We start from the raw sequence: 15,568 nt of genomic DNA on the forward strand, positions 1-15,568 counted from the left end.
ACACAGCTGGGGAGGTGAGAACTGAAACATGAACTGTAAGGTTAAAGTAGATGTGACCAGAATATGACATTGCCACTGGCTGGTTGGGAAAATGGCCTACATTTGTGCTACACTACTGAATAATGTAGAAAAGGAAGGCTTTGCCAAAGGGCATGATGGGTATAAGGTGACAACATTTTATGTTTTAAGGAGGTATCAAGCAGATCCAGGTAGATGGGTTTTAGGGAGATATCAAGAATTCAGTGCAGGAAATATTAGTGAATATGGAGAAGTCTTGCATAATTCTGCAGAACATGGAACTGTACAGCAAAGTACCACAATGTTGTAATGGCATTTTAAGCTACTCCAAGATCGATCTAATCCAACCCCCCCCCCCACATAGCCCTCTATTTTTCTTTTATCCAAGTGCCCATCTAAGAGTCCCTTAAATGTCCCTAATGAATGTTGTTCTACCACCATCCCTGACAGTGCATTCCATACTCCTAACACTCAGGTTAAAAAAACTACCTCTCACATCCACCCTATAATTTATACATTCACCTTAAAAGTATGTCCACTTGTGTTAGCCATTTCTGCCCTGGGAGAAAGCTGCTGACTGTCCACTCTATCTATGTTTCTTAATACCTTATGCACCTCTATCAAGTCAGCTGTCATCCTTCTTTATTCAAAAGAGAAAAACCCAAGTTCACTCAACCTTTACTCGTAAGATAGGTTCTCTATTCCAGGCAGCATCTGGTAAGTCTCCTCTGCAGCCTCTCTAAAGTTTTCACATCTTTCCTAAAATGAGGTGACCAGAACTGAATACAATATTCCAAGTGTGGTCTAACCAGAAATTTATACAGCTGTAACATTATGTCATGGCTCTTGAACTCAATCCACTGTCTAATGAAGGTCAACAGATCATATTCCTTCTTAGCCACCCAATCTCCTTGCCTGTAACTTTGAGGGATCTATGGACGTGCACCCCAAAATTCTTCCGACCTCCATACTAAGATTCCAGCCATTAACTTTGTACTCTGCCTTCAGGTTTAACCTTCCAAAGTGTATCACCTCCCACTTTTCCAAACTGAACTCCATCTGCCATTTCTCAGCCTAACTCTGTATTATGTCCATGTTCCACGACCTTTGTGTCATCTGCAAATTTACTAATTTACCCTTCCACTTCTTCATCTAATAATTACAAAGAGCATGGGACCTAGAACACATCCTTGTGGAACACCACTAATCTAATACACTCCATATACTACCACCCTCTGCTTTCAGTGGACAAGCCAATTCTGGTTCAATGCAACCAACTTTCCTGAACCCCATGCCTACTGACTTTCTCAATGAGCCAACCATGGGAAACACTGTTCAACACCTTACAATAACCCATATACATCACATCCACCACTCTACCTTCATCAATTTGTCACTTCCTTGAAAATGTCAATCAGTCTGGTAAGACATAACCTGCCCCGCACAAAACAATGCTGACTATTCCCAATCAGACTATGCACCTACAAATGCTTGTAAATTCTGTCTCTATGAACTCACTCCAATAGTTTTCCCAGCATTGTTATAAGACACACTGGTCTATAATTCCCAGGGTTATCATTATCATCTTCTTGATTAAAGGAATAACATTTGGCACCCTCCAATCTTCTGGCACTACTCGTTTGGTGTCTAAGGACACAAAGATCATTGTCAACAGTGCAGCAATCTCTTCCCTTGCTTTCTGTGGGTTATATCCCATCAACACCTGGGGTTTTAGCTATTCTAATATTTTTCAAAAGTCCCGACACATCCTCTTTCTTATTATCGACATGTTACAGCACATTTGTCTATTCTACAATGACCTCACATTTGTCATGGTCCCTCTCACTGGTGAATACTAAAGCAATGTATTCATTAAGGATCCCCCACCTCCTATGATTTCAAGCACATAAGCACGTTTCCTCTTTTACCTCTGATCGGTCCTATTCTCAATCTCGTAATCCTCCCATTCTTCACATACATATAGAGCACCTTGTGGTTTTCCTTAAAGCTTACTCACCGGGCCTTTTTCATGTCCCCTTCTAGCTCTCCTAAGTGCATTCTTAAATGCCCTCCTGGCTGCCTTGTAACTTTCAAGAATGTGGTCTGATCTTTGTTTCTTAAACTTTAAGTATGCTTCCTTCTTCCTCTTGACTAAATGTTCCACCTCTCTTGTCAATCATGGTTCCTTTACCCTACTATTCATTCCTTGCCTCAATAGGATAAACCGTCCTGAACCCCACAGAAATGTCCCTAAACAATTTCTGTATTTCCCTTGTACATTTCCCTCAGAACATCTGTTCCAATTTACGATCCCAAGTTCCTGCTTAATAGCATCAAAATTAGCCCTCTCCTAATTAATTCTTTCTCAAAGCATCTGATCCTATCCTTGTCCAAGGCTCTGCTGAAGGTCAGGGAGTTGTGTCACTGTCATTGAAATCTCACCCACTGACAAAATGGTCATCTGACTAGGTTCATTGCCCAGTACAGCCTCTCCTCTAGTCTGCCTGTTCGCACATAGTGTCAAGAATCCTTCCTGGCTATATCTAACAAATTCTGCCCTATCTAAGCTTCTTGCACTACACAGAGGAATAGAGCTTAGCAAGATGGAAAACCGCAGGGTTGAAGAAGATTATAGAAACTCAGAATGGGGGTCCCATCACCAGAATTAGATGCCTAGATGATATCTTAAAATTTGAGATGCTTGATGAATATTTCAGAACAGGTAAGACAAAAAAAATAGATTTTGGTGAAAATAACTCACATAGTGTGAAAAATGGGAGAACATGGAAGAGTCTAGAAATTACATTAGATTGGAGTAAGTAAGTCATTACACCAAGCAGCTCTCAGAAGTTCAATTGTAAAGTTGAGCCTGATCTTGGATATAGTAATTGTAGCCTTGTTCAGTCCATAAAGAGTCAGGGAGTACTAATGGGTCCATCAAGAGCATGCGGTGAGAGCCAAAGTTGAGCCTCAATTTCTCAATGTTTAGCTCAAATGGCTTCATCCATTATTGGACATTAGACAAGCTTTCAACAACAGACTCCGGATATTAAGGGCAGAAATGATGACATGATAGAGATAAATGTTGTTAGCAGTGAAAAAGATTAGACCTCAAAGACAGTTCCTCAGCAGACTTGGTGTGGTATGCTATGTATTTACCACAGAGTAATGAGGGCTATTGAAAAGGGAAGGGTGCCATGACAGAAATGTGATTGCAGGGTTTCAAATGTGGAGCTCTAAGATGGGGACTGAAGATAACAATACTGATGCGGAAAACAACTACGTGACAAGAACAGTTAATTAAGACTAAATGAAATGCTGTTTCAAAGAATGTGCACATGATACTATGCATAGCCACAGTATTCATTATTGACAATGGGTGGGCATGGCTGAGGGGATGAGATCTGGACTAAAAGTTAAAAACCAAACCTGCCTGCTTACTTGCTTGAATCAGGTAAATTAAAATATGTTTACCCTTCATATATTAAATTAAAGCTTACATTATCTAATCAACTCACTGAAATGCTGGAAACCCTCAGCAAGTTAGACATTGCCTGTGATGGGAGAAGATCAAGAAGGTTCAAGCTGATGACTTTGGCTTCCAACTGCTGCTGCCTGACCTGCTGAGAAGTCCCAGCATTTTCTGTTGTGCAGGATTCCAGTAAATATTTCTGTTCTGTACAGTAAATTAAACAGTCAGGCAGTGCAAAATTTCAGGGTCTGCTCAATCAAATCAGATGCCAAATTAAATACCTAGCATTTATTTAGATGTGTATATTCAAAGGTGTATATGTAATTTTAAGATAAGGAACAGAATTGAGAATATACAGTTCAACAGAAAATCTTTGTTATGACCATGTATCTCTATTGGTAAACATTGAATATCAAGATCAACTGAAATATCACCAGGGCTGTCTTTTTGCCAAATATTCTTGCTAGAATTTACTGGAAAATACTTGACAAAGGATACAGTTTTCATCTCCATCTTGATTTTTTGGTGGTCCAGGCATGTTAAGCAAAACTAGTTTGGAATCATGGGATCTATTTACGATGACTTCATTCAGCTTCACCGCTGTGTGCATTCTCCTTACATTGGACTGGTCTCTGAAAAAGATGAGCAACGTCCTTGTTGAATACATTAAAAAAGAAACATATAGACTAAGTACAGATTGTGTTGGGTTCTGTGCCAAAACATACTTAGCTTTAGTTGTCATGTCTATAGAGAGCCATCACATCTGCTAATCCATTGTTCAACTCATCCCAAAATTCCATACCAGTGTGTGGAGTTGCAGACGCTGATAAGGAGCTGGAGGTCAGATGGGCATTCATCTACCTTCCTGCTCTGCAGCTAGATTCACCCCAAGCCATGGACATGCTGCAGAAAGTGACTTGATGGGAGGAGCATCTGACCCTCATCTTTATGGCAAGAACGTTGGGCATGAAAAGGGTGACCCATTCATGTAGATCATCCTGCCTGAGTATAACCAAATCACGCAGGTAACGACATTATTAAGATTTCACTTTATTGTTTGCTTTTACAGGTGACCCCTGCATTCTAGCAGTTTGGGCAACAAAAATTTTCCCTTAACAACTCACTACCAACACTCTGAGATAGAGAATACAGATCTGCTTTTGCAGAATTTGTGTCAATATTTGTTGTTTCAATTCATATTTTTGATGCATTGCTACTTTGCATTATGGAATATTGGGATACAGATGGATTTCCAGCTAGTCTAGGTTAAACTCCCCAGTAATGTGAGAGTTGGCTGCAATGTTTTCTGATACTTTCAATATTATATAGACACAAAATATTGTATGATTACATTCAGTTTATTAGCCTAGATGAATGGATTCTTTGCATTAAAGGAGAAAGTGGAAAGATCTGCGTACCAGAGTATTATTTTTCCCTAACTCAGATGTCTTCAGTCAGCAAGTGAATGAAGACCAGAAAAACACGGGGAAGATTTTCCTAAGAAATACTCCTAGTGGTTCAGTAAGTTCAGGACAGGACTCCTGTGTCTGGGTTGGAGTCATTAAATTTCTGACAGTGCTTGCTGGTATTTTGCTGACTGAGTCCAGAAATACAGCACTAACTTCCTGCAACTCTTCAACATTAATGGAAGGAAATCTACTTTCAAATTTGCAAGGAAACAAAGACTTCATTCATTTTAATGAAGAATAATAACTGGAAGGGAGAAATTAAAGTTGAAATAACTTGAATTTCTATGAATGGATCAACTCTTAAAGTTTAAGTTTTTGAAAGCAAATTTTAAAAAACTAAAAAATTAAGAACTTGATTAACTTTTAATGCATTTAATGTTTCCCAACTGTCAGAGACTTACAAAAATTCACTTTTCCAGATTTAAATTGACAGCAATCAACTTTTATTCAGCAACTTGCTAAGGAAATTCGGTCTGATTTGATTCAACAATATAATTACTTTAAACAAAAACAACAGGAATTCTGCAGATGCTGGAAATTCAAGCAACACACATCAAAGTTGCTGGTGAATGCAGCAGGCCAGGCAGCATCTATAGGAAGAGGCGCAGTCGACGTTTCAGGCCGAGACCCTTCGTCAGGACTAACTGAAGGAAGAGTGAGTAAGGGATTTGAAAGCTGGAGGGGGAGGGGGACATCCAAAATGATAGGAGAAGACAGGAGGGGGAGGGATGGAGCCGAGAGCTGGACAGGTGATAGGCAGAAGGGGATACGAGAGGATCATGGGACAGGAGGTCCGGGAAGAAAGACGGGAGGGGGGGTGACCCAGAGGATGGGCAAGAGGTATATTCAGAGGGACAGAGGGAGAAAAAGGAGAGTGAGAGAAAGAATGTGTGCATAAAAAAGAGTAACAGATGGGGTACGAGGGGGAGGTAGGGCCTAGCGGAAGTTAGAGAAGTCAATGTTCATGCCATCAGGTTGGAGGCTACCCATACGGAATATAAGGTGTTGTTCCTCCAACCTGAGTGTGGCTTCATCTTTACAGTAGAGGAGGCCGTGGATAGACATGTCAGAATGGGAATGGGATGTGGAATTAAAATGTGTGGCCACTGGGAGATCCTGCTTTCTCTGGCGGACAGAGCGTAGATGTTCAGCGAAGCGGTCTCCCAGTCTGCGTCGGGTCTCACCAATATATAAAAGGCCACATCGGGAGCACCGGACGCAGTATATCAGCCCAGTCGACTCACAGGTGAAGTGATGCCTCACCTGGAAGGACTGTTTGGGGCCCTGAATGGTGGTAAGGGAGGAAGTGTAAGGGCATGTGTAGCACTTGTTCCGCTTACACGGATAAGTGCCAGGAGGGAGATCAGTGGGGATATTTAGATGTTGATGTTAGGTTTCTGAATGCCAACACAAAGTTCTAAGTATACTTCCAGGCAAAGAAATGCATCAATAACAGTAAGTACCAATTCCATTAAAAAAGAGGAAACTCTTCTATGGTTATGTTATTCATAGAAAGCTTGCTTCCTCTGAGACATTTGACACTTACGGTTTAATACTGATTAATTCTCTGAAACTGTTTGGGGTGGCAGCGCCACTTCGGTTTCTTTCAGATTCACACTTTTCTTTTGTCCAGGTCATCTGTACCTTCTCAGGATAAATGTGCATCTCTTCCTCCTCATCCATGTACACGTGAATTGGATGGATTAATGAATTTCTATCCTTTATTAACTGAGCCTAGAAGAAATTAGTGTGGGACTTTTAAAGACTGAACGATAGCATTAGCATTTTTTAAATAAAGAATATATTCCAAAAATAGTTACCATAAGACAATTTACAATTGGGTGCATTATCTGCTATATCACTGGTATTAAGATTCCTGCATATTGCCAAAGTGCAGTGGCAGTGTGTTTGTGCCCTTGAGCAAGACACGTAATCACACATTGCTCTAGTCTGTGCGAGGAGTGGCGCCCCACACAGACTTCCAATCTGCGCCTTGAAAGGCATGAAAATGCCCGACACAGGCCTCTCATGGTCTGAGTCGACATTCCCTCCCCCTCTCCATATTGCCAAAGGGGTAAAATGCAGAAGAAATGTTAAGTAGTCATGCCTGTCTTAAGAATTTAATACTATATTTATACTAAATTTATATTATAAAGTTCTACACAAGATTGCCTTCCTGATGTAGGAATATAATTTCAAATCCCTTCCACCTACTGCATTCCTTAGTGTGAATGACTCTTACTTCTGTGGTGCTAACAGCATACATTAGATTAAGGCTTCTGGTTTCTGAGATATAAATCTAATCTTGTTTTCAGAATCTTGTAATAAATACAAAAACAAAAACACTTTACCTATGGTGAAAACAATATTGGAGCACTGGTTGGAAATGACCTTGGGTTTTTTTTCTATCAACAGCTTTGGATCTGGGGTTCAGAGGGTAAACAGCTTCAAGTTCCTCGGCATCCACATCACTAAAGACCTCATGTGGTCTGTACATACCAGCTGAGTGGTGAAAAAGGCACAACAGCGCCTCTTTCACCTCAGACGGTTGAGGAAGTTTGGTATGGGCTCCCAAATACTAAGAACTTTCTACAGGAGCACAGTTGAGAGCATCCTGACTGGCTGCATCACTGCCTGGTATGGGAACTGTACCTTCCTTAGTTGCAGGACCCTGCAGAGAGTGGGGCTGTCTGTCGTTGTGAACTTCCCATGATTCAGGATATTTACAAGGACAGGTGTGTAAAAAGGGCCCGTAGATCACTGGGGGCCCAAACCATCCCAACAACAATCTATTCCAGCTGCCACCATCTGGGAAACAGTAACGCAGCATAAAAGCCACGACCAACAGGCTTCTTCTACCAGGCCATCAGACTGATGAACTCACACTGACTTGAGTGTACTCTATATTACATTGACCATTCTATTTATTATAAATTACTATGATTGCACATTGCACATTTAGATGGAGACATAACGTAAAGATTTTTACTCCTCATGTATGTGAAGGATGTAAGAGATAAAGTCAATTCAATACTGACAAAGAAACAATTGCCTTTCTGTGGGATACCCTGGGTCTAATGCTAGCAAACTAAATCCTTGAAGGTGTCAATGTTCCTACAAGTTTGAAATAGTGTGTGAAATTGAGTTTTAGGTTTGTAAATGAGTTTTTAAGTGAGCAATAGGCTACAGGGAAGTGATTGCATTCAGCTTCAACCCCAACCACCCACTGAAACTGGGAACACAATGTGAGCTCTGCAGGTTGCAAAACTTCCTGTTATCTGCTTCAGATAGAAATTTGTATGTTCCTGAAGGCGAACTCAGTTGCTCCATCCTCCCAACAAGTGTCACTAACACAGTAATGTTCAATTTTGCGTTGCCGGTTGGCATTTAAAAGCAGAAGGAACTTGTGATCTTCAACACCTATTTTAATCAGATGTTTAACCTGTCCAGGAATTCACTGCATCCAAATGATAAAGTTACCCTTTTCATTCTAGAATTGCCAAAACCTAATGGGACATTATCTGTGAGATTCTCCTCCGATGTAAAAGTATCAATAATTGCAATCTGAATTGGACAAAGTCCATTGCAGAATCTTAAATCACTTACATAAACTAATGAAATGAACAAAATACAAATTGATACTATGAACATGGCTGAGGTTCAGGAATGCGTAATTTTAAGTCACATCAAATCAAACATAGCCTTGAAGTCTAAATAGGTATGCTTTTGGAAAATAATTTTAGTCAGTCTTGCATGTTGAAGCAGTTAGAGGATAATACATAAGAGTTTACCAGGTACAGAACATGATATGATGGGAGATGAACTATTTTAGTAAATGATGCAGGAATAAGATTGAGACGATTAACAAAAATGCATTTGAAGAGTCTATTCAGTAAGCAGCTTGAAAAAGTTAAAATCTATGCTGAGACCTAGTTACAACATCACTTCTTTCTGTTAAATTAATCTACCAGGGCAATTAATCACACTTTCCGAGACCAAGATATATAGATGAGCGTGATTATTAAAAATTACTGCCATTTACCTCTCTTTCCCTCTCAGTCTTGGACAACCGCATCTGCCTTAACATTTGTGACCGCTGTTCCATCATGAGAGTCCTTTCATATGTGTAAGCTGAAATATCACTGCCATGCTGAGGGTAAGAATTGGATATTATTGTAAGAATAAACAGTCCCTTAATAAAAGCTTCACTTTGTTGTGTCCTAACAGGTTTGCTCCTCACCATTTCAACAACTTCAACTTCTGCTTCAATCCGCAGGTGATAAAGAAAAATTGCAAGGTCCTTCTTCATTTGAATACTATTGTCATCCATTTGGGCTACTGTGAAAATGCGCATTTTGCATTTCTTCCAGACCTGCACAGAATTACAACTCGAGATCAATATATATTTTGGCGAGCCAGCAAATAAAAGCCCAAACAATTAAAAATAAATGTACAATGAGCCCCATTTCCATTAATTGCCCTAAATTCAGACCCCAGAAAAATGTAACTTTTATTCCCATGTAACTTTCATTGGAAAGTGCTCATTGCTGGCACATGTATGGCACAAATATTACTTGTCACTTAGCAACGTGAATCTGATTTTCAGCAAGGTACAGAGTCTCTCTGTTTGATGTTAATTTGTGAGTCAGATATACATAAGAGATTCTGAAGATATTGGGAATCTAGATCAACACTCAAAATGCTGGAAGAACTCAGCAAGTCAGATAGCATCTATGGAGGGAATAAACAGGACTGGAAAGGAATGGGGAGAAGCCAGAATAAGGTGGTGGAGGGAGGGGAAGGATTACAAGCTGGCAAGTAATAGATGAAGTCAGGGGATTGGAAAGGTGGGTGTGTGTGGGAGGGGTGATGAGGTGAAAACCTGGGAGGTGATAGGTGGAAAAGGTAACAACTAAAGAAGGAACCTGATGTCAGCAAAGTGGACCATGGGAGAAAGGGAAGGAAGAGGGGAGGCCAATGGACAATTTTGAGAAGTCAATGTTCATGCTGTCAGCTTGGAGGCTACCCAGATGGAATATTAAGTGTTGCTCCTCCAACCTGAGAGTGGCCTCATTGTTGCAGTAGAGGAGGGCATGGACTGACATGTTGGAAAAGGAAGAAATGTTTTGAAGAGGAAGAAATATCAACAGAAACAAAAGAGATTGTCACTGGCTTCCGAAAGGAGGGGTGTGCACATGCTCCTGCAGTGTTGAGATTGAGACTGTTGAGAGCTTCAGGTTCTTAGCCTGTCCTAGTCCAACCGTATTATTGTCATGGCCAAGAAAGCCCACCAATGCCTCTATTTCCTCAGGAGTAGGAAGAAAATTGGCATGTCCTTGTTGACTCTTACCAGTTTTTATCAATGCACCATATAAAGTATTGTGTATGGATGTATCACGATTTAGTACAGAAAATGCTCTGCACATGACCACAGAAAACTGCAGAGAGTTGTAGACAGAGCACGGGACTCACATCTCACAAACCAGCCTCCCCTTTATAGACTCAATCTATACTTCTCGATGCCTCTGTAAAGCGGCCAGCACCATCACAGACCCCAGCTACTCCACTCTCTTCTCCCCCTTCCCATTGGACAGAAGATACAAAAACCTAAAGGAATGTCCCACAAGGCTCAAGGACAGCTTCAGCCTCTCTGTTATCAGACTCCTGGATGGACCTCTTGTAAAACAGGATGGACTCTTGGCCTCATAATCTACCTTAAGATCTTGTAGTTCATTGTTTACTTGCACTGCACTTTTTTGGTAGCTTTCCCACTTCTCTTGCTTTATAATTGTTTTACTTTGTTCTTGCTCAATGTAGTGATTCTGATCTGCATAAACAGTATATAAGATAAGCTTTTCACTTACCTTATAATGTGACAATAATAAACTAAAACCAGTATCAAGTTGGTTCATCATGATTGAAAAACTGGCACACTTCTCAGTAAATGTCAAAAGCCCAAGCTGGAAAAATACATTACTATAGGATTACAGAGCCTGTCACTTCAAAAAATCTACATAATGTACCATTCAGGCTGCAACCTTTCATCTATGAATCTATACCAGATATTCATAAATTAGTCTATATTTTATACCTTGTGTTGACGGAGAAGAAATGGAAGAAGCATCAACATGCCTCCATCATGCACAATCCACCAAACATCAATGTAACCTTCAGTAAAGCGTTCATGGTTACTTGGGAACAAGGAAACGTTTTTTGGCACCAATAGAGCAAGGTGACCTGCTGTGGTGACTCTTACTGTGTCTGTTAAAAAAGAAATACTGTTAATAATCGATGTTTTCTCATTAACAAATTAAAAAATAGCCAATTAGCATCAGAAATATATTGTTTTTGCTCATGAAAAGTATGTTGCCACTGCTGTAACAAAATTTTGTGGGGTATGCCCAATACATTTAAGCTGAGTTCCAGGAAAGACAATGATCAACACCACAACATCACAAGACTAAAAATACCAACTGACATTAAAATATGAATTAATTTGATAAGCAATACCTTAAACCTGTGGTTCCCAATTTTTTTATGCCATAGAAAAATATTAAGTAAGGGGTCTATGGACACAGGTTGGGAACAACTGCTTTCAACTAACATCTAGTGTATAACTATTTTGTTCTATACAGTTGTCAAATCTAGCCACAATAAGTGATAATAGTAAGAAATTGCATCACAGATGTGTTAAGCTAAAATTGGCTACTTAGATTCAAAACACAATAGACTTCAAAAAGGCTTCATATGTCTATGTCTGGGATGCACAAATCATATTCCCATCTAGTTAGTAAGCAAACATCAACTTTTCAATGAGCTGGAAGTTACATGTTTTTGATACAGTCACTGAAAACTGCCAGCTGCAGTCAAAGTGGTTAAGCTAGAAGTGTTTTAATTGGTTTCATGTTTGTTAATGTGCAACTCTAATAATTCATGAGCTAAGCTGATTCTTTTTGATGCAGTTAGCATGGGTCTCAAAATAATGCAAAATATTTTTTCTTTGCAACTTTGAAGACCCTCCCCTGCCAAAGGACTACATTGAGAGTGCCGACTTACCATAGGGATTGAAACATCAATTCTTAGTAGCTTTACTGAGAGGGTGGGCAATGAGCTATCTCCTTCCTTTTGCATCAGATACAGACTTGCATATGCTCTAGTTTTCTAGTCAGGAAGTGGTGTTGCATTTAGTTGTTATTACTATTCATCTGATGGTTGGGTAAGTACTATGGCTCACAAATGCAATGGTGCCATCTGCCCACTAAAAGGGCACGGCAAGAAACAACATTATCGGCACATTGAAGAGCTGCGACTTTGCCATCAGCATGGGGTGCAGTATGCATCAACCTGCGGAAGTGTGACAGAATCCACAGGTTCATCATTGGATGGAAAGTGCCCCTCATTACAGGTGCACACTAGTTGGGAGTCATAGGTGGACATCCAAGCAGATGATCTAACTCTTACTTCCAAGGATAGAAGGTGATTTACAAACTAGTGATAAAAGTAACCACAAATTAAAAAGAATATCTTATTTCAGATGATATCAAACGTACAACGTAAAGACAGAAGATGCTAATAATCATTACCTATGAATGTTTTCCAAGCTCTGGGATCTTCACTCTGCCTCCAGCCATAAGGCCAACCCATGACCACTGTATTATGCTTCATTCCACCAAGTCCACACGACTGAATTAAATGAGCAATGCCCTCTCGAATCTTGCAAGAAACCACAACCTGGCAAAATCCTTTAACCTTTTCAATTGCCATCATGTTTTTGATTGTCTAAAGTGAAAAGTATATGTGATTCAAAGTGTAAGTATATTTGAACTTTTATATAAGTACAATGTTAAATTGCTCCATTGATATTTCATCAACTTGTCACAATTACCAGTTCTATTTTTGAATTGTTAATAAACAAATTATATGATTTTGGGCATTTAAAAAAATGGACTGCTTAGCTACACATTGTATTAATGATAGAAAGGATTGTCAAAACTGCAAAATGTTGAGAATTTTAGCACAAATTTTTTAAAAAAACAGAGCATACAAGAACATTTCAAGGAATCATAGGTGATTACTGGATTAAAAAAACTTGATTATTTGAGTTTCTAAAATTCCTATTTTCTGCAGTAACGAGTCCATTTTCTAAGTAGTGTGCACAATGTATCATTTGAGAGACACTTTTTAATGAGTCAGAGACATTTTAATGTTGATCTATCTGCCTACCCGTTCCCGGGGTTTCACAACTGGCCATTATTCGGCATGCCAAGAGTATGGCCTGAAAGCTTCGCTCGCCTTCAGAGGTCCAAGATTTCGTAGCTCTAGAGACGAGGGGGATCAGAGGTCGATGTCCAGGCAAGAGATCGGTGTGTCGTGGGAGTTGGAAGATCTAAGGCTGTGTGCCCAGATACCCGAGATCTTCAGACACAAAGCTCGGAAAAAGCGATGCAACGGACTTTTAACATTGTAAACCAACGAGTTGTTTGTTATGTCTCCCCTCTCGCTGTGAAACAGAGACATCTCTTCCTCCCTTATTAGGGAGAGAGAGAGAGCCTATGGTATGTTGAACCAGGTGAACGAGTAGTCTTTGGAGTGTGGCAAATCTGTATCTTTGCTCATCAAAGTTGCTGGTGAACGCAACAGGCCAGGCAGCATCTCTAGGAAGAGGTCTCAGCCTGAAACGTTGACTGTACCTCTTCCTACAGATGCTGCCTGGCCTGCTGTGCTCACTAGCAACTTTGATGTGTGTTGCTTGAATTTCCAGCATCTGCAGTATTCCTCGTGTCTGTGTCTTTGCTGTTGCTTTGCTCATGCTTGAGTGCTCGGTTGCGGGTGCTGATTGTTTTTTGCTGGTGTGGGGAAGGGAGATCATTGCTTGCTGCCGCTTATGCACATGAGGGAGGGGAGCTGGGGGGGAGAAGTTGGGGTTCTAACATTTAACTGTCATTCATTCTTTGAGGGCACTCCTCTGTTTTTCATGGATGGTTGTGAAGAAAAAGCATTTCAGGATGTATATTGTATACATTTGTCTGACATTAAATGTGCCTTGGAAACCTTGCTGACCCTCTCCAGATACATTACATTAATAGATTAACAAAAGTGTAGATGTACTTTTTTTACTCGCATTTATTAAACCATCATCAAATAAAAAGAACTCTGAAGGAAAGAAAAGCATGCTCTCTGTACCAACTTCCTAGGGAACTGTAAAGCACAAATTTAGTGCTACCATCAAATATCAGATTGCCATTTTTGTTTAGTACAATGATGCCATGCTATATTCAGCCTCTGTGCCTTACTAATGAATGCTTGAAAATAAAGGTCTTTTCCAGCTTACTAACACTTAACTTCTATACATATGAAAGAACACTTCAGAAACCAGTGGTAGGATATTTGCTGGCTCCTGCAAGTTTGCAGGAAATGGTTCATAACTGCACTTCAACCTTGCAAACTATGCTGTGATGTGGGGGTGGCCTAAATTTTTCACTTTGATAATATAAGTTGAAGGATTATAAAATCTTGTGATACCTGTTCAGCAGCTTGTGCTTCTCCATAATTTTCCAAGAAATTGCCTTGAATGATTGAACCAACAATTGTAAGACCTTTGCCAGCTTTTAACTGGGAAGCAAATGTTAGCAACCTCGGATGCTTCACATGAAGATCCTCATCAAGTTTCAACATAACTAATAGCTGAGGCCTAGGAAAGAAACAATTGTTAAATTAGCAGAGGCATTCAACGTTAGTAATAAAAATACTGAGCTCTCCCAGAGCTAAATTAATCAGACAGATGAAGAGCAATGGAATAAGATCTAAGAAAAACAATCTTTAATTTTTAAGAAATCTCCATCCAAACTAAAAAAAAAGGCCATAGTCTTCATTTGTTATTTAATCAATAATCATAACAGTCTTAACTCAGCAAGACAGCAGACCTTCATACAGAATAAAATTAAATAAATCCAAGTAATAAAATTCCTTTGGAGTGGGGACCATGTGGTAGAATGAAGTGTGGAAGCAGTGGGGAAAGTGGGGAGGGGGTGAATGCCTGAGGGAGCATAAGATTGCTACCAGTGAGATACATTTAAAGATGCTGCAAAACTGCAGGGTAATTATACTTAAGACTACTAATCAAGGCAAGTATAAAATATGCCTTAAGAACAAGGCATGTCTTAGAAAGGAGGAGATGCAGCAAGAGGAATTGGGTGTGGATTCTATCAATAGTATATATTTTGCAGGGGAAGGGACAGGACTTTGCTTTTACAGGAATTGTTAAATGCCTACATGCAAGAAACTTGTAAAGAAGATATCTTTGTAGAGATTTTTTTAAAAACAAGTTCAATGTCAGTCAAACACCCACAGCTTTATAAGCAATTATGCACCAAAGAGGAACTGATGACAAATCTGTGGATTCACCCTAAACACAGAAGTTGGCATGCAACAAAGAATGGTGTAAAATAATGTTAGAGCTTCAGACAGAACAATCATTCTTGACTAAATACATTTTCAGATTTGGAAATAAGTTTTGTCATGTTTGAATGTAAATCATTCACTTTGCTATGATGTGACCTTTATAAAAGTAAGCTTCTAGCATCTTTTTAACAATGATCATCACACAATG

At 39.7% G+C, this 15,568-nt stretch overlaps 1 protein-coding gene across 1 annotated transcript in view; it reads right to left on the reverse strand.

Annotated features, from left to right (window-relative positions):
- The window catches only part of slc12a4 (solute carrier family 12 member 4), an 84,439-nt gene that overhangs the window by 6,064 nt on the left and 62,807 nt on the right, over positions 1 to 15,568 (reverse strand). Inside the window, exons 17-23 of the mRNA XM_063066834.1 lie at positions 14,482 to 14,650; positions 12,543 to 12,738; positions 11,051 to 11,220; positions 9,200 to 9,331; positions 9,002 to 9,109; positions 6,506 to 6,693; positions 3,989 to 4,122 (exon numbers count right to left, since the gene is read on the reverse strand). Of these exons, the coding sequence (XP_062922904.1) occupies positions 3,989 to 4,122; positions 6,506 to 6,693; positions 9,002 to 9,109; positions 9,200 to 9,331; positions 11,051 to 11,220; positions 12,543 to 12,738; positions 14,482 to 14,650 (1,097 nt within the window). The remainder of the gene's footprint in view (positions 1 to 3,988; positions 4,123 to 6,505; positions 6,694 to 9,001; positions 9,110 to 9,199; positions 9,332 to 11,050; positions 11,221 to 12,542; positions 12,739 to 14,481; positions 14,651 to 15,568) is intronic.

This window comes from Mobula hypostoma, chromosome 14, assembly GCF_963921235.1.
Source record: "Mobula hypostoma chromosome 14, sMobHyp1.1, whole genome shotgun sequence".
NCBI lineage: Eukaryota > Metazoa > Chordata > Chondrichthyes > Myliobatiformes > Myliobatidae > Mobula > Mobula hypostoma.